Here is an 18747-nt window from a genome sequence, read left to right as displayed (position 1 = left end):
AGTGTCTGGGAAAAGTATGCCACCGGTACCTCTCTTCCATCCGGGAGTTGGTGTCCCAGGACAGCGCCAATGCCATAGGGCGAGGCGTCGCATGCTAGCACCACCGGCAGCCTCTCGTCGAAGTGTGCCAAGACCGAGTTTGAGACAAGCAAGTCCTTGACTGCCTGGAATGCGGCCTCCTGGTGCTGGCCCCACACCCAAGGGGCCCGCTTGTCCAGGAGTCTGTGTAGGGGCTCTGCTACCGCCGCCTTGTGGGGAAGGAAGGAATGGTAAAAGTTCAATAGTCCCAAGAAGGCCTGAAGTTCAGTCTTGTTCTTGGGCGCTGGAGCATCACAAATGGCCCGTACCTTGTCCCCAGTCGGGTGGACCCCTTCTGCGTCCACCATAAATCCCAGAAAGTCCACCTGAGGCGCTCCTAGTAGACATTTTTCCCGCTTCACCTTGAGACCCGCCGTCTGGAAACGGTGCAGAACAGTGCGGAGGCGGTCCTCAAACTCCTCTGGTGTGGGCCCGGCAATCAACACATCATCAAAGAAGGGGGTGACGCCAGGAATCCCTTTAAGGAGCGAGTCCATTAGATTCTGGAATATGCCTGGTGCCACGCTGACACCGAATTGCAGCCGCTTTACCCTGAACGCTCCTCTGTGCGTCACAATCGTCTGTGCCTCTGCTGTGGCCTCATCTACTGGCAGCTGTTGATATGCTTGGGCCAAGTCCAGCTTGCCAAAAATTTTCGACCCAGCCAGGGTGGCAAGGACATGGCTGACCACTGGCACTGGGTATGCATGGGCCGTGAGGGCCTTGTTTATGGTACATTTGTAGTCTGCGCAGATGCGGACCGAACCATTAGGCTTGACGGGTGTGACGATTGGGGTTTCCCAGGGGGCATTAGGCACCGGCTCCAGCACTCCTTGCTCCACGAGTCGGTCCAATTCCTCGTCTATACGGGGTTTCAGGGCGAACGGGACCCGGCGGGCCTTGAGCCTGACCGGTCGTACTGCGGGGTCAAGCTGTAGAGCAATGGGGGGGCCCGTATACTGTCCCAATTTCCCATCAAAACCCCCCGGAAATTCCTTGCATATGGCATCCACGTCCACTTGTAAGCTCGTGTGGTTCACCCCGGTGACGGCTAGCCCCAGTGGTCCAAACCATGCCAATCCCAGTAAGCTAATGTAGGGGCCCTTGACCACAAGCAAGTCCAGTTGCCGCGTCCGCCCTCGGTATTGCACCCTGAAGGTCCCCACCCCCATTGTGGGGACCTTACGTTTCTGGAAGTCCCGGAGGGTGAATGGGGCCGGCCTGAGTTTGGGACCCCCAGTAGGACACAGTTTCCTTAAGGTCCTTGCCGAGATTATGGATAGAGTTGAACCCGTGTCAAGCTCCATGCGGCATGGGGCCCCCTCTATCTGTACCTCTACATAAATTTTCTCTACGTTGGGGTGGGGCAACTGGTATACCTGGAAGTCCGTGAGCTCCGTTGAGTTGCCTTGGTGCGTTGGGCCCCGGGACCTGGGGCTCTTGGATTGGTCATCTGATGCCTGGCGTCAGGTGGGCCGAGCCCGACACACCCGGGCGATGTGTCCCAATTTTCTGCACTGCCTGCACTCTGCGTTGCGGAAACGGCAGGTCCTCCTCTCGTGACTTTCTCCACAGCTTGCACAGTTCCCTCCTTCTCGTCGAGGCAGCTGTGGTATGTGGGCTGCTTGAGTGCGCTGCTGTACTCGGTGCACCTCCTCCCTGTTGGATCCTGAGTCGTCGGTGAGGTCTTCGTGGTGGACCCTCGGTTGGGACGGCTGGCTCGGCCGTGCCTCTTGCATCGACCTCTCGGCAGCTTCCGTTGCCAGGGCCTCCTCCAGAGCGACCTGGAACGTTAGGTCCTTCTTAGCGTAGAGGCGTCGTTGCAGCTTCTCATCCTTCAGGCCACCGACGAGGCGGTCACGAAGCATGTTCTCCAGCTCTGAGAAGTTGCAGAACCGGGCAGCTTGGCGGAGAGAGGTCACAAACCCAGTTATGGTTTCCCCAGGGGCTTGCTGCTTTGCGTAGAAGGCATTTCGACGAGCCACCACTGAGGGCTGTGGCGAAAAGTGCCCCTTCAGCTGTTCCATTATTGTTTTGTATGGAACAGTAGCGACGTCTTCAGGCACAAGGAGAGCCCGGGCGATTTCAAATGTCTCCTCTCCGCAGACGCTGAAGAATATTGCCCTCTTCTTGGCGTCTTCTTCATCGGTGACCCCTTTGGCTTCTAGGAGGAAGGTGAAACGGGAGGCGTACGCTTCCCAGTCTCCAGATGCTGGGTTGAACGGCGAGAAGCTGCTGTCGGTTGCCATTCTGAGTTCCTTGTGTCCCGGAGCTGAAGCCTGGATACACGGTGCGAGGCAGCGGTGCGGCAGGTGGCGGTGCTGCGGTGCTGTGTGTGGCAGTCAGCTCAGCAGGATCCCACCTTCGTCGCCAGTGAAATATACTCAGAGTCGCAAAGTGATTTCATGCTCTTTATTCAGCTCATAGTGGTGAGGAGGAATGAATGAATGTCCCCTCAAAGTATCTGCTTTATATACATTATTTACACAATGGGCTGCACATGATTGGCTAATTCCGGAATTCTACTGTAAGCCAATCAGGTTGTGGATTCACTTCTATCTGGAGCATGATTGGGTAGTTCCTGCCAACCAATCATACTGCTGCATTGTTCTAGGACCAATCAGACTGCTGCATTCTGAATCCTATTGTTCTAGGACCAATCAGACTGCTGCAGTTTGGATCCTATTCAACTCAGTACATAACAAACACTTTTCAAAAAGCATTTTCAGAACAGTTTTTATATGTGTGTAGATTCCACCAAAGAAGCTTCCCTGTCAGCAGTGACTACATTTTTGTACTGGGCCATTTTTCCTTGGTGGATTATCCATGGATTGGGAAAATCTGGATTAAATGTGTAGGAATTTGGGGCTGCCATTTTCTTAAGGATGATGTGTACACATTGAAAAACCTTGCTCACATAACTAAGAGCAAATGCACAGTAAACGGACATAGGGAGAAGCCCTTTATTTGTCTGGACATGTTCCAACTTGATTGGTAGATCATCATTGCTTATTCTAGTTAACATTTTAAAATCTGAGGGTTACAGAAGCACACCACATAATTGTGCTAAATTATCTTCTACAAATCTTGTGGCTGAATAGTTTTCTTTTTTGTTGTTGTTAACGTACGACATGAACTTGGTTGGCCCTGTTCTTATCTGTTCGATATCATTTCATGCACAGCCTTTGGTCCTGATAAAAGTAGCATCAGTGAAGGACACACATTAAACATTTACTTGATGCTTAGTATGAGTGAGTCCATTGGCTGCACCAACGTTATACTTGCAACATCTGCTTTCATATATTAGGCACAAACCGTTTAAGGAAGTCAGGACTCCTTGATACCACGATGGCCAGGCTGAATTCAAGGTCTCAACTGGTTGCTGGAGTTGCCTTTTGGTTCTCCTTGTGGCATTGTGCTGAAAGTGGGAAGCTGTTGGTGATGCCTCAAGATGGAAGTCACTGGCTGAGCATGCAAGTGGTAGTGGAGAAGCTTGCGCAAAAAGGACATGAGGTTGTGGTTGTGATGCCAGAAAACAGTTTGGTCATGAAAACGTCTTCTGAGCATTTTACTGTAAGAACACATTCCGTGCCTTACACCCAGGAGAAGCTGAATGAACTTCTGAGTTCGATGACTGAGCATGCTCTTAAGAATCTGAATTTCCTAGAGAACATGGTACAGATGTATATAAACATATCTCAAGTTACTACCATGTTTGTTTCTGCTTGTCAGCATCTTTTATACGACAAAGAACTCATCCAGTTCCTCCAGCAGAGCGACTTTGATGCTGTGTTTTCTGATCCTGTGCTGCCTTGCGCTCCAATCCTTGCTGAATATCTTTCCTTGCCTAGAGTCTACTTCTTACGTGGACTTCCATGTCATTTGGACTTCCAAGCTGCTCAGTGCCCAAGCCCCATTTCTTACATCCCAGAGGGTTTTACAACTTACTCGGATCATATGACATTTACTGAGCGTGTGAAGAATATTTTAATGTCAATGTTAGCTTCTTTATATTGTTACTCATATTATGGAAAATACGAACATCTGGCAACTGAATTTCTGCAAAGGAAAATTACACTCTTAGAACTTTTTGGTAAGACATCCATTTGGCTAATTAGACAAGACTTTGCATTTGATTACCCCAGACCGGTGATGCCCAACATGGTCTTCATTGGAGGGATTAACTGTGCCCAGAAGAAGCCATTATCCAAGGTTTGCAATTCTTTATGGTGAAATTGTTGTTTATTTGCTGCCTTTCGTGACCTTCTGGCACTTGCCTTATCCTTCATGAATGATATTTTCTATTGTGCATCTACTTAAGTGTTAGGACCTTTACATCCTAGTTGCTCCATTGATGGAACAAAGCCTTTTTTTTTTCATTACCACCAACTCTTTAGTGCAAATGAAGTGGTAGATTCCAGCAATAATAATTTTAGAGAAGAGCTAAGGCACTTTCCGATTCGTTCATGCACCAAAAACTCTGTTGTTCCAATTAATTGTTCAGAACTGAAAAGCCTGTTATCTTGACTGCTTTTTTGAGTGTCCATGTTGCTTCAGACCTGCAGGGGAAGGGAATTGCGCCTGAAAGGCCCAAGGAAGAAACTGGTTAGGCTGGTACTTTTACGGCTGAGTTCTACCCCCTAACCGCCACGGACTGAGCTGGAGACATGTTCCCCATCAGGTATCTGTTCTGCCCCTGAGCTATGGTACTGTCCTTTGCTGTACTGATCACCTACCTAACTGCTGAAAATGCCATTCAGCAAGCTGAGGGTTCGTGAAATCTGCTGTGAGAAAAACAGAAAGTGTGTTTGGATAGGAGAAACAGTCCCCCACATAGCTAGAAGGAGTTTTGAGCTGTTGCTTAGGTGCAAAGGTAGAAGCAGAAATGCTAGCCTAGCATTGCTTACAATGATACAGGTATTTTCTTTCTTTCTTTCTTTCTTTCTTTCTTTCTTTCTTTCTTTCTTTCTTTCTTTCTTTCTTTCTTTCTTTCGAGAGTCATAACCCCTGTGTAAACTGTGGGCTTACTGTATGCAACTGAGCAGATAGTGAGGAAGGTCATCCAATCTGCAAGAGGAGAAACATATGTATGGTATCTTTGCTAATCTACCTTCAAGAACCGTAGTCATCATTATTTGAAACCCAAGAATTGTTCAGGTGAGCAGTGATAAGGAAACCACCCATGTGACACACACACACCCACACACACCCAAGTGCAGTAAGGAGCTTCCACGCCGTCAGCAACTGTGGTTTTGTACTTGGTCATTTTTACTTATCCAATTATTTAGGAAGTGGGAAATCTAGATTAAATTGAAATTGGGGGGATGGTGCTGGCTTTTTGCTCAGAATGATGTCAAATGGAGATTGCAAAAAATTCTACTAATACACATGACTAACAGAAAATTGACAGTAAACTCCTGTGTGGAGCAGTCCTTTGTTTGAGTATTTCCCAAGTGATCTCTGGATTGTACTGCTTATTCTTAGTATTTTTTCAGGTTAAGAACGCACCTCCGGAACGAATTAAGTACTTAACCCGAGGTACCACTGTATGGGCTATTTGTCCTGACAAGAGGTTCAGCAGTGGCAACAAATTAAACATTTACTTGATGCTTAGAATCTGTGATCCTGTGGGCTGCACCAGTGTTTTATTCTGCAACCTCTGCTTTCATACATTAGGCACACAAAGCGTATAGCGAGTTCAGGGCTCCTTGATTCCATGACAGGAAGGATGAAGGTCTCATCCAGCTGCTGCTGGCCTTGCCTTTTGGTTCTGTTTGTGGCGTTGTGCTGGAAGTGGGAAGCTGTTGGTGATGCCACAGGATGGAAGTCACTGGCTGAGTACAGAAGTGGTAGTAGAGACGCTTATGCAACAGGCTAGCCTGCAGACTCCTTATCACCCAATCCAGGTTGGTTTGCAGAACCGACCTTTGACCAAGATTTAGACATTCCACACTGCCTTTATAATGTGTCACAGAAAATAAATATTTGCAGAAGAAGATCAGGCTAAAGGCTCACAAGAGGCTCTGCCGTTCGCAATGGTTTTTTTACATTCATTTCATTTTGGGTTGGAATTATACCACAATGCAACCAGCAAGAAGATTTCTATGCGTCAAGGCATTTGTGTTTTGCTTACTCTCTTTTTCTGGAGCCTTGCGGATGGAGGAAAGGTGTTGGTAATACCCCATGATGGCAGTCACTGGCTCAGTATCCATCCAGTTATGGAACATCTTCAGCAGAGAGGACACCAAGTAGTTGTCGTTGCTCCTGAGACGAACTTATGGATAAAGTCATCTGTACATTATACATTGAAAACATTTGCCGTGCCCTACTCAAAGGAATACTTGAAGGCAGAATTCCAAAAGCTTGGTCACAGGATTTTTGCACGTCAGCCTTTCCTGGAAAGAATGACTGGGACATTTTCAAGAATAAGAAATATTACAATGCTTCTATATAATAATTGCAAGCAGCTTTTATACAACAAAGAGCTGATTTCTTACCTTAAAGAAACCAAATTCAACATTGTAGTTATGGATCCAGTGTTTCCATGTGGGCAGATCTTGGCTGAGTATTTATCCCTTCCTTCTATTTACTACTTGCGGGGAATTCCATGTGGTTTAGACTTTGTGGCAACACAGTGTCCAAACCCACATTCTTATGTCCCAAAATTTTTCTCGGGCAATACAGATCACATGAACTTTAAACAGAGAGTGAAGAATTTTTTAATCGGCTCGCTGGAATTCATGATATGCCATTTTCTTTATTCACCCTATGGAACACTGAACAAGGAATTCCTGCACCAAGATATGACAGTAGCAGACCTTTATAGTCAAGCATCAATTTGGCTTCTGCGCTATGACTTTGTTTTTGAATATCCCAGGCCTATCATGCCCAACATGGTCTTCATTGGGGGTATAAACTGTGCAAAGGAAAATCCACTAACTCAGGTTGGAATCCACCTCTCCACTCCCCCTTACTGAGACGGTTCAAAACTTCAGTTTAAAAATGGAGGATGAGAAAGGGATTAGGATTGAGATATTTCAGTAGATTGGAAAAGTTAATAGCATGGTGCCATCTCCCTTTTGACATAATATCAGAATGTCTGCGGCCATCCTACCTTGAACACGCCCGATCTTGTCTGGTCTCGGAAGCTAAGCAGGGTCAGGCCTGGTTAGTACTTGGAAGGGAGACTTAATATTGGAATCAAGAGGCAAAATGCAATTACCAAGCAGCAGATTTAAAATAATATGCACAGAGGCCCTGGGCTTATAAATCCTAATGCCTAATACCTTAGCTGAGCTTAGTGAACCGCCTTATTATATCATATTTATGTCACCCTGCTAACTTGCTTTGCTGATGTGGAAAACTTTATTGTATATGATTATTATTTATTATTTTTATTGGTTGCTGTACTTATTGCATTTGTGTTTTCTGTTGTAACCTGCTCTGTGATGACTTCTGGGATGAAGAGCAATTTAGAAATATCCTAAATGAATGAATGCATATGATATGTTGTTACAGAGATTCCTGAAATTCAATGTCCTGACCAATGTCTAAGACTGAATGTGAGGGCAGGTGGACCATTAGGCTGGTCTAGGACAATTCTTCTCAGGGGCAAAAGAAAAATATAAGCCAGGGCAGGGAAGAGAGGAGGAGGAGGAGGAGGAGGAGGAGAGGCTGCCACTATTACAGTAGTGCAAAACAACAACAGCAAAAGTAAGTGAGGGGAGAGGAAGAGTCCCTGCTGGGGAGGGGCAGAGGAGAGACGGGGGCAACAGGAGGGCCTACACAGAAGGATTTGTTCTGGATCCGACACTGCCCCCCCCCCCAACAGATCTGGTCCTAGAGTTAGTCTAATGTTTACACACACACACACACACACACACACACACACACACACTCTTACCCAGCAAAGGTTACTTTTTCTTTTAGCTTTTTGGGAGAGATGAAAATATTCCCACGTGACGCAGAATTCTGACCAAAAGTTTCTTTGTTTGTTTTGCCTAGGAATTTGAAGCCATGGTGAACAGTTCTGGCGAACATGGCATTGTGGTGTTTTCCTTGGGTTCAATGGTTTCTGAAATTCCAATGAAAAAAGCTATGGAGATTGCTGAAGCGTTTGGAACAATACCTCAGACGGTAAGAAGGAAAAATGGTAACCTCTATTCACGTAGGATGTTAAATATTTTGGTTCATTATGCATGTGTTGCTGTCTGCTTGAAAAGTGGCTCCGAAGCTGAAGTTGCCTCAGTCCAACCAGCAATCTTGCAGCTTGACACAGCATGGACTGGGAAGCTGTTCACATACAGCTCTTTAGAAATATTGCCATGGTAATTTAGATGCCAGCTGCTGGCTCAGACCCTCCTCAAAAGCTACAGCTGATATTGCTTCAATAAGACAACAGAGGAACAAGACGTGATGTTGTCACGTTTGGCTGCATTCCAGATAAAGCTGCCAGAGTTGAGCCCTCGGCGGGTTCCCCTAATTGTACAGCAACTGCAAGTGGAACAATGCAGAAAACCCAGCTGATCTTCATAACCAACATTCTGCAACTAAATTTCAGATCATAGGGACTAGGTCTTGTTTCTTTAAGTTGGGGAGGGTCAGCTAAAAGATTATCCATGCACACCACCTCAAATCCAGAGGCTAGAAACATCTATTGGAAAAAAGTTTTAGTAATGATAGATTGTAGTATAGCCATGTCAGCTAATCAATTACCAGTCCAGAAACTGGTGAAATTTTGCCTCCTCTGCATTTTTTTGCTATCATAACATGAGACTTCTTTCCTCATTCCTCTGAAAATACAGCTCCTTCATTGCTAAGAAGTGAAAGGAGTCAATGATAACTGGATTTCCCAAACTTGCCTCATCCTTCTTGGAAGTAAGAAATAGCTGCTTTAGCGGCCTCCATCCTGTTGCCCTTTCTCAGACTTCCTAAACCTGGTGCCTTCCAGATGCCTTTGACTACAGCTCCCATCTGCCCCAGCCAGCCTGGCCAGTGGTCAGGGAAGATGGGAGCTGTAGTTCAGAACAACTGGAGGGCATCGCGGTGGTGTGGAAGAAACCATGTTGCCGCGGTAATATAAAAAATAGGCTCTGTCAGGGCCTGGATTATTATTTATTTATTTATTATTTAATTTTTTGTTAAGTTTCAAAAGAAAAGGAAAGAAATGGTTTACAAAATTCTACAAAATACAGTGGCACCAAACAGGATCTGATGAAAATATACAAATTCTTTATAAAATCATAGATCCCTGTTGGACAAAAACGGACATAAAATAAAACCAAAATAAATAAACTACAGGTAAGTGAATGTGTGGGAGGTAGTGACTGGAGCTCTTTATAGCACAGACATAATGGTTAAACAAGAGAAAGTTACAAAACGTAGACCCTGTTATACCAAGGGAAAGTGATTAAAGTATTCAAATGCCCTGAGTCACTGAGCCATATTCATTTGTAGGCTGAGGGCGTCCTTGGCCATGTTTCTCTTTGCTTACAACTGAAATGAAGTCAAACTAAACAAATACAAAATCTTCCTTCTTTCTTTGGCCCCTAAGGACTTTCAGCTTATTAGTTAGTTTTTCTAGCAGGGCAATATCACACAGAAAGATTGGCCCCATCTATTTTTCCCCAAAACTGTGATGGTCATTCTAGCGGCAATAAGCAGCTGTACTATCAGAACTTTGTGCAAATGGTGCAAATTTTGATTACCCTCAAATATAAGCGTAAAAATAAAAGGGCTAATTGAGATGTTAGGATACTGTGGCAGCTTAAGATCTTATCCATTTCTCTGAATGCTGTTGCTGAAAATTCTTGCACTCTAACACAACCCCACCATAGGTGGATGTATGACCCAACTTCTGAACATCCCCTCCAGCACCTTGGGTAAGCTGATAATTTATATACAAGAGTCTTCTAGTACATTCGGCTGATATATTATGAAAATGAGCTTTTTCCACATGGTAAACCAAGTATATTCAGTTATGTCACATTCTAAATCTGTCTTCCAGGACATTCTTAAACCTGTTTGGTGTCTGGGATCATATTTGAGGAAAGCTTTTAAATATTTGAAAGTATTCCCTTTGAATATTGTGAAGAAATAATTCTTATTATTTTTCAATGTCTGGATAATCATGACACTAATTCCATATTACTTTATCCTAGCCTGAGATCCCATGCAGACTCAGACCATTACAGACTTATGGTCATGATTACATGCTATTTTATGAGATAAATTATTGAGAGTGGTTTGTGTTTTGGTTTTTTGTAAGCTTTTACATTTTTTTAAAGTCACAGAGAGTGTGCAATATTCTTTGTTTCTGTTTCTATTTGCCTAACTTAGGGCGAAGCATTTGCAGTGAATTATCTTCCCTCTGTTATCTACTGAAATGTGTTGGATTTAGACACAAGACCTGGATTCAAATCCTAGCTAACTCTTTGGCCTGGTTCACACGTCACGGCAAGGCAAACTATGTGATGGCTCCCGAAGAGGAACTCACACATGCTTTGCTCCTCGTTGGTTTTTTAACCGGAGCTTGGCATGGCAGCTAAGCCAAGGTTTGGCATAGAATGTCATCTGAACTGAGAATTGTAGCTAAGGTCTCTGTTCCTTAACTACATTCTTAACTACAAGGTTCCTTAACTACAAGGTTTGTCCATATAGTTTCCTGGTTTGGATGAAATAAGGTACCATGGTTAATCTTGGCTTGATTTCTTGTGCTAAGAAGGGAATAGCAAAGGGGTTGCAAGCAGGGGCAAAAGGCTTGTTCGTATCTCAGCCTGTGAAGCTGAGATATGATCATCCAAACACAGCCACTGGGTGTTAAGTAGACCTGAATTCTCCATCAGTAAATTGGGAATAGTATTGCTCTAAGGATAGTTGATATATGTTATTCAGTTTTGGATAAAGAATAGGACTATAACCTTTTTAAAAATGTATTAATTTTAGTCCATTCTTTTTAAAATATTTATTATTTATTTAATTGAAATATTATTCAATAACATGTTTAAAAAGAAATAAATTGGACATAATACAATTGCATAAAAATAAAAATTAAACACACACAAAATAAAAGGATACAAATATGCATTCACAACCCCTGGGGAAAATAATGAGTATTGATATTTCATTCTTCAGCTAAACTTATGTATGGGTAAAAACTAGAAGTGCACTTTCATTCTTTTATATACAGGCAGTACCTTATTTATTTGTTGTTAACCGATATCCCCCAGGGACGCGGGTGGCGCTGTGGGTAAAAGCCTCAGTGCCTAGGGCTTGCCGATCGAAAGGTCGGCGGTTCGAATCCCCGCGGCGGGGCGCGCTCCCGTCGTTCGGTCCCAGCGCCTGCCAACCTAGCAGTTCGAAAGCACCCCCGGGTGCAAGTAGATAAATAGGGACCGCTTACCTGCGGGAAGGTAAACGGCGTTTCCGTATGTGGCTCTGGCTCGCCAGAGCAGCGATGTCACGCTGGCCACGTGACCCAGAAGTGTCTTCGGACAGCGCTGGCCCCCGGCCTCTTGAGTGAGATGGGCGCACAACCCTAGAGTCTGTCAAGACTGGCCCGTACGGGCAGGGGTACCTTTACCTTACCTTTAACCGATATCCCACCTTTCCAACCAATGGGGCTCTTCGAAGAGGCATTGCACCCTACATAAGAGATATGAGAGAATGCTTGTTCAAGTGCAATTTGAAGTTTTTGTAAGTGTTTGAAGTGTAAAGATACATTTCCTAATCTATGTGTTTCCTTCCTCGTGAAGGTGCTGTGGAGATATACAGGAGAAACACCCCCCAATCTTGCAAAGAACACAAAGCTTGTGAAGTGGCTACCACAAAATGATCTGCTTGGTATGTCTGGGGCAGGAATTACGTTGTTGTCTATAACCAGCCCTTAATGCTGCTTCAATGCCATTAGCCTCTTAGCAATACCATGAGAGAGTATATCTAAATACTGTTTAGCAAAGTGTAAAGTAATGTGATGTTGGATGGACATGCTCCCACATTGCTCTTGGTCATGTACACTCATAGCTGCAAAAGCTGGGCTAGGAAAAGAAAACCCTGCCTGGCGCTTTATGCTCATAGTGTGCATAAAAAACCAAGGAAGTGGTTGAAAGGACAGTGGGCACAGATGCCAAAATGTGAGCCATGAAATAGGGGTGAGGGAGAAATTTCATTCAGTTCGCATTTAAAGGCAAGCTTACTTCATTCGCACTATCCAAAACAATCTGTGAACTGAATCACAGACAGACGTCCTTCAAAATTCACACGGCTCTGTATTCCACAATGCAGGTAATGTACAAAATGTATATACTATGGTGAGGCATGCATAAAAATGCTGAAAGTAGTAAAAATAACCTACCGGAATCCATTATATTAGGAGAAATTCACACTAAAACTGGCGAGTTTTCATGATGACTAATAATAATTGCAAACTGGCATAGAAGTATGGAGAACTGAACATAAGACTGGTAAGATGAGAAACTGGGAGAAACCAAAACTGACTGATTTGCTCATCCTTAACCATAACCACTTGCTGGAGTGAAAATTGCATTCAGTTCTGTGGAAAACAATGACTGACCAAAGTACCATTGGCTTTAATGGAATTTAGCACCAAACTAGACAGGATACTGGAGGCAGCTGATATCCTGCTTTCTACAGGTGCTTTCTACAGGTGTCCCAAGAGGACAGGACTCCCTGTCCATCACTCAATGTTAAGTGTCCCACATCTGACATTACATGTGGTGTCAAATATGGGGCAGGTGGGTGTGGTTTGAAGAAAACAGCCTCATGGGCGAAATCTGGTGGGTCAATTCTGGCTCTCAGACCAAGGGGTCTCCACCCTTTGTATTGAATTGAGGGATCAGGGATGGAGAAGCCAAGCCTCTTTATCTGGCCTTCAGGACTCAACACAGGCCATGCCCCCAGGCCACATCCTTCACTGGCCCTACTCTGCACCCTACCTGCCTGGACTGGGCCCTTGAACTGTGATAGCACCTCTTCCTTGCCTGGGTGGAGAGTGGCAGGACCCACCACTGGTCTGGAGTCCTGGAAGGCTGTCCATGAAGGAAGGTGACCCTTTGGCTGACAGAGGGTCCCCACCCCTGGCCTAGATGGCCTAGAAGGGGGCCACTTCTCTCCTCCCACAGTTCTGTACCATCCTTCTGAAAGACATTTTGCTAGACGGTACATAACAGTCCAAGGAGATCAGCTTAATCATATGGCTGTTTAATTTGAACTTCAATTGGCTGCTTCCATAAAAATGCAATTTTAAAACTTGGCCTAGATACGTTGTCGTTAGCAGAATAATAAAGCTGTTGGTATTTCTCCACCTCCTGCTCTTTCCTCAACAGCTCATCCAAAAGCCAGAGCCTTTATCACTCATGCTGGCTCCCATGGGGTCTATGAGGGAATCTGCAATGCAGTACCAATGGTGCTGATGCCGCTTTTTGGAGATCAGATGGACAATGCAAAGCGGATGGAATCTCGAGGAGCAGGAGTGACTCTGAATGTAGTGGAAATGACTTCCAAGGATTTATCTGATGCACTGAAGGCTGTTATTTATGATAAAAAGTGAGTAACAAGTGGTACAAAACTCATTTTAGGGTTGGCCCAAAGTACATTTAAAATCAGAATATGCAAGAAAGTATACCATGGAAATATACCATGGAAAACTTCTTTCTTCTTTTCTTCAGTGCATTGTTGTCTTTCTCACTGGCAGTTGTTGGTTATTCAGAGGAAATGAAATAATGTCTGGTGACCAGGAGTGTAGCCAGGCAGGGGCGGGGGGAGCGTTCTGCACCGGGCGTGGGGGGGTTGTATGGTGCCACGGGGGTCTGTTGGGTGGCTGCTGGTGGGATGGGAGCTTGAGGGCAGCACGGCGGTTGCTTGGTGATTCGGGCCCTGCAAGGGGGCAGAGTCACTGCTTGTCACTGAAATCAGCAGGGGTTGCTACACAGCTGCTGGTGACAGGTGAAGAAGAAAGTCTCTTCTTAATAACCCCTCTGTTTTTACTGCTTTGATTCTTTATTGGGACTCTGGGCCCTCTGCAGTAGTGGTTTTAAAAATGTATTCTCTCAGACCGTGGCATTCCCAGAAGCTAATCAGAGCATTATCAAAGAAAAGTTAAGTAATGGCAACGTTCCGTAAAAGAAAGCTTTCCCTACAATGAGCAGCTGCAAGAGAGTTCGGAGTATCTTCTAATGCGTAGTGCTAGCTCCCCCAAGGGGACAATAAGTGGGGGCAGGGGGGAGGGCCAAGAAGCCACGCCAGTGCTCCAGGTGAGCCAAGTGCCCTGGAGTATTCTCCAAAATCCTCCATAATGTTTCCAGGGGTTCCTTCACAGACAGGTTGATCTGGAAAGCATTCCACATTCCACATTCATCACAAACCACTGTCCTGCACAATATTCCACCTCTGCTCCTTGGCAATGCTGTTTCTGCCAAGGGTAGCCAGCAAATCTGCCGTTTGTTATTATACCCTCTGCTGATTCATACCATCCTACTTCCAGTTTACACAGTCACTGTGGGGCAACTGAAGGGAATGGAAAAGGACGTCCTTGGAGGAACTGTCAGGAAGCAGCAGTGAAGGCAGGGGGCATCTCCCTCCACATTGGGGAGTGGCCCCGTTCTTGACTACCTACCAGCTCCTGCTTCCTTCAACAGGCCACATTCTGTGTTTAAGAGACACTGACTGAGATCATCCCTCCTCCAACTGCCACCTGCTGGTGGTCACCAGTATCATCAGTTGCCCCACAGAAGTTCCTGGACACTGCATCATTCTCCATTTTTATCTCCAAGGAGCTGTGATTAGCAGCAGCTGTCACGTAGGTGACAGATCAGTTATGTGAAAGTTCCACCAGAGAAAAATTAGAGTTCAGCTACTAAAAGCATCGGAACTCTGGTCTCAGTCACCCTGTATAAGCTGTATACAGAGTATCCCGAAGTGTGTGCATCTGCACCCACAGGAACAGGGGAGGGGGTTGCATCCCATGTTCCCAGTCTCTCAGCACGTCCAGCCTCTACACAGTGGAGGTCTCAGCTGCTCAGGGGATCCACATTTGTAATGGAAAAATAACCTCAGTAATATAGAGAACAGTATCAACCCCACTTGGATTTCAAATGCTTTGGAAATCTGCTTCTATGCTGTGTGTTTTATTTCCCTGTAATATTTATTTCCTAAAGAGGTTCTTTTCTTTTAGGTATAAAGAGAACATCCAGCGTCTCTCAGCTCTCCACCTGGACAGGCCCATTGAACCTCTTGACCTTGCGGTGCATTGGGTGGAGTTTGTGATGAAGCACAAGGGGGCTCCCCACTTGAGGCCGGCAGCACATGACCTCAACTGGATCCAGTATCACTCTATTGATGTCATTGCCTTCCTCCTGGCTGTTGTACTCCTTGCCCTATTTATCTCGCTGAAGTGCTGCCTGTTTTGCTGCAGAAAGTGTTGCTGTAAAAGTGGAAGGATGAGCAAGAAAAGCAAATCAAAATCACACTGAAATGGGGTGGAGCATGTAAGATGAAGAGGAACAGAAGAAACTGGGTCCTGCTTTTGGGGTTCAGAAGGCAGAGGTAGCCAACATGATGTCCTCCAGAGGTTTTGGATTACAACTCCCATCAGACCTAGCTAACATGGTCAGAGATGACAGGAGCTGTGGTACAAAATATCTGGCAGGCACTATGTTGTCTAGCCCTGTCTCAAAGCATCCTTCCTCAGTCTCATTCCCAATTTGCAGGAGCTCTTAAAAACACATACATGATGATTTGCAAGGTCACTTCCATGCCTATATATGAATTGAAACTATTTTAGTCAATGAACAAGCAATCTGATAGCCAAGGGACCTGTGAACTTCCATACAGATCCCACAGTTCTGTAGTCAATTGATCTGTTGGGGAATCAATTGTTTGCATAACATATCTTGAACTGATGGGTGAGACCCACACATGGGGTCAGTGTTTTTGAGGGAGGTTTTTGAGGGAGGTTTATTTTAACAGGAAGAGAGAGATGGAAAACACAATGTTCAGATAGCAGAGAAAGAAAGCTGGGCTACCTTTAACAATTGAGTGAGAGAGTGGACTCTGACAAGTGGAGCGCATTGCACAGGGTTGATAAAAGCTGCTTATGGGAATGCCGCCTTCCATAGGAACCCCCTGCCCCCTCATCCTGGAAAGAGAAGAACAAGGTATGGCCTTATAATGCCAATAAATATAAGGAGAAGGAGGACAGGCATATGCAATATATTTAAAGTGGAACCTGCTTTGCTGGTGGACCTGAGAAGGTTGGCTATTAATGGTATACATGAGCCATTCCCGTGTTAGTTGAGTGGGTTACTGGTGTCTAAAGTCAATCCAAGTCAAGCACTCTCAAAACATAAATGCCGTCACAGATGACCCTCTCCCTTTGAAATGGCAGCACAGCCGTGTTTTAGAACAAACTCCTGTTTCCCCTCCTACTTCAGAAATGTTGTTGTGACAGCATCTCCTGTAATATTAAGCAGTGAACATCCTTGTGAGTGCCATACTAATACTGCCGGTTTGGCTGTCTATAAGGGCCCCTTTTCAGAAACATCCTGTACACAGAAACAGAAGGCCAGTGGTCCATTTAATCCAGCACCCTGTTTTCATGGTGGTCACTTTGGATACCCGTGGGAAACTGGCAAGGACCCAAGCCCAAGAGCCCTCTCCCCTCCTGTGGGTTCCAGCAACTGGTATTCAGAATTATTATAGCTTCCACCCATGGAGACAGAGCAGGGCCATTATGGCTAGTGGCCATTGGGAGCTGTGTGAACAAATACTTTATCAGTCCTGAACCTTCCAATATTTGGCTTCGTTAGGTGTCCATTATGTCTAGTCTTATGAGACAGAGAGAGATATTCAGAAACTTGGAACAATAATTTTGTGAGATTCTTGCATTGCAGGAGGTTAGATTAGATTACCCTTGGAGTCCCTTCCAACTCTAAGAATCTATCATGTTTAGTTGGAATCTCCTTTATTGTGTCCTGAAGCCATTGCTTTGAGTCCTACTCTCTGGATCAGGAGAAAACAAGCTTGCTCCATCTTCCATGTGACAGCTCTTGATATTTGAAGATGGCTATCATCTCTCCTCTCAGTCTCCTCTTTACTAAGCTGAACATACCCAGCTCCTTCAACCGTTTCTCATAAGGCTTGGTTTCCAGACCCTTGGTCATCTTGGTTGCCCTCCTCTGCACATGTTCCAGCTTGTCAATATCCTCCTTAAATTGCAGCACAGGTGTGGTCTGACCAAGGCAGAATAGAGTGGTACTCTTACTTCCCTTGATTTGAACACTATATTTCTGTTGATGCAGCCTTGAATGGCACTAGCTTTTCCCCCTGCTGTATCACACTGTTGACTCATGTTAAGCTTGTGGTCCTCTAAGACCCCAAGATCCTTTTCATATATACGACTAGCAAGCCAGGTGAAACTCTAATTAGGCCAGCAGCTGCACCTTGGCTAGGTCAGCTGGAAGAAAAATGACCAAATGCAAGTATTATTCAGATAAATCAGTCTCCTAACTGTATTTAACATACCTTCAAAGTGAGAGTTTCTCCCCCATTTGAAATCACTGTGCCGTGCTAATTAATTAAACTCTGCTGATCTCTGTGACTGCTGTTCTGCAAATAAATCTCAAATAATATTGTGTAGTTCTTCTTTCCTTAAGTTGAAGCGTGCATGACAGATCATTCATGTTGAATGCTTGAAATATGGTGACTGGTAGCATGTATGGATAGGTAGTGACAGATCTAATATCCAGTCAGAACACAATAGAAGCACAGATTGCCAAAGGAACAGCTTCTATAATGCATGTGTATCTTTTTCAATTGTTGCAGGGAGCACAAATGCTTTTACTTCCACTAATTCATCTGTTGCAGGAAAAGAGCATTTTTTAAGTTTACCTTTTCCTTTCTTTATTTGGTTATATACTATGCACCCCGATCCAGTATTATAGGCCCTTCCCCCAGTATGAACAGTCATTCTCCATTTCCTGCAGTTAACTACTAGTCCCTTGAATAGGACAAGGTATTGATTGCTCTTCTATTGTAGGAGCTAGACCAGGGGTCAGCAAGGTTTACTGGCCATCGGCCGGATCACTCCCATGGACCAAGACCGTGTGTGTGTGTGTGTGTGTGTGTGAGAGAGAGAGAGAGAGAGAGAGAGAGAGAGAGAGAGAGAGAGAGAGAGAGAGAGATGTGGAAAATGAAAAAGTTGCTCTGGTGGATGCATTTGTCGTTGAAGAATAATGCTACACTATTTACTATGTCCAGTAGGTGGTGGTAGAGGTAATTTTTTTAAAAAAAATCAGCTATGCAGTTGCACACTTCTTTTCCCAGTTTTGCAAAATGTGGCTTTAAAAACAAACAGGGCTTCCTCAAAATACTTAGGTGTAGGGAAAAGCATGAACATACCATGCACCATGCATAATGTTGGTATATGTCTCTTCTCTGCCTGTATACAAGCTGTACATGTATATCATGTGTACACACAGCAAAACTGATGTGCCTTGATCATCACAGGTGCTGAACTACATGTGGTTTGCCCTCCTTTTCCTGCATTCCAAGTAGTGAAATTATTTTCATGTTCGACACGGCTCTTAGTTTTCTTTTCGGTTAAAAACAGCTTTGGTAAATTGTGTTTTTACTTTGGGAGTAAGCTCCCTGTAA

The 18747-nt window shown here is 44.8% G+C and overlaps 1 protein-coding gene across 5 annotated transcripts in view; it reads left to right on the top strand.

Annotated features, from left to right (window-relative positions):
• Positions 1–17723, top strand: part of LOC114582812 (UDP-glucuronosyltransferase 1A6-like) — a 46378-nt gene extending 28655 nt beyond the window's left edge. For 3 of the 5 annotated variants that reach the window (XM_077919069.1, XM_077919072.1, XM_077919062.1), the window contains exons 2-5: positions 8083–8214; positions 11832–11919; positions 13422–13641; positions 15269–17723. In XM_077919069.1, the coding sequence (XP_077775195.1) occupies positions 8083–8214; positions 11832–11919; positions 13422–13641; positions 15269–15566 (738 nt within the window). In that variant the 3' untranslated portion in view covers positions 15567–17723. Of the gene's footprint in view, positions 1–2977; positions 4291–6098; positions 7023–8082; positions 8215–11831; positions 11920–13421; positions 13642–15268 lie in introns of those variants that run through there. The other 2 variants (XM_077919065.1, XM_077919056.1) reach the window with 2 other exon arrangements.
• The last annotated feature ends 1024 nt before the right edge of the window (positions 17724–18747 follow it).

The sequence above is a fragment of the Podarcis muralis genome, chromosome 1, assembly GCF_964188315.1.
Source record: "Podarcis muralis chromosome 1, rPodMur119.hap1.1, whole genome shotgun sequence".
NCBI classification, from domain to species: Eukaryota; Metazoa; Chordata; class Lepidosauria; order Squamata; family Lacertidae; genus Podarcis; species Podarcis muralis.
Note: the sequence above shows the minus strand (reverse complement) of the source record. Positions and strands in the feature narration are given on the sequence as shown.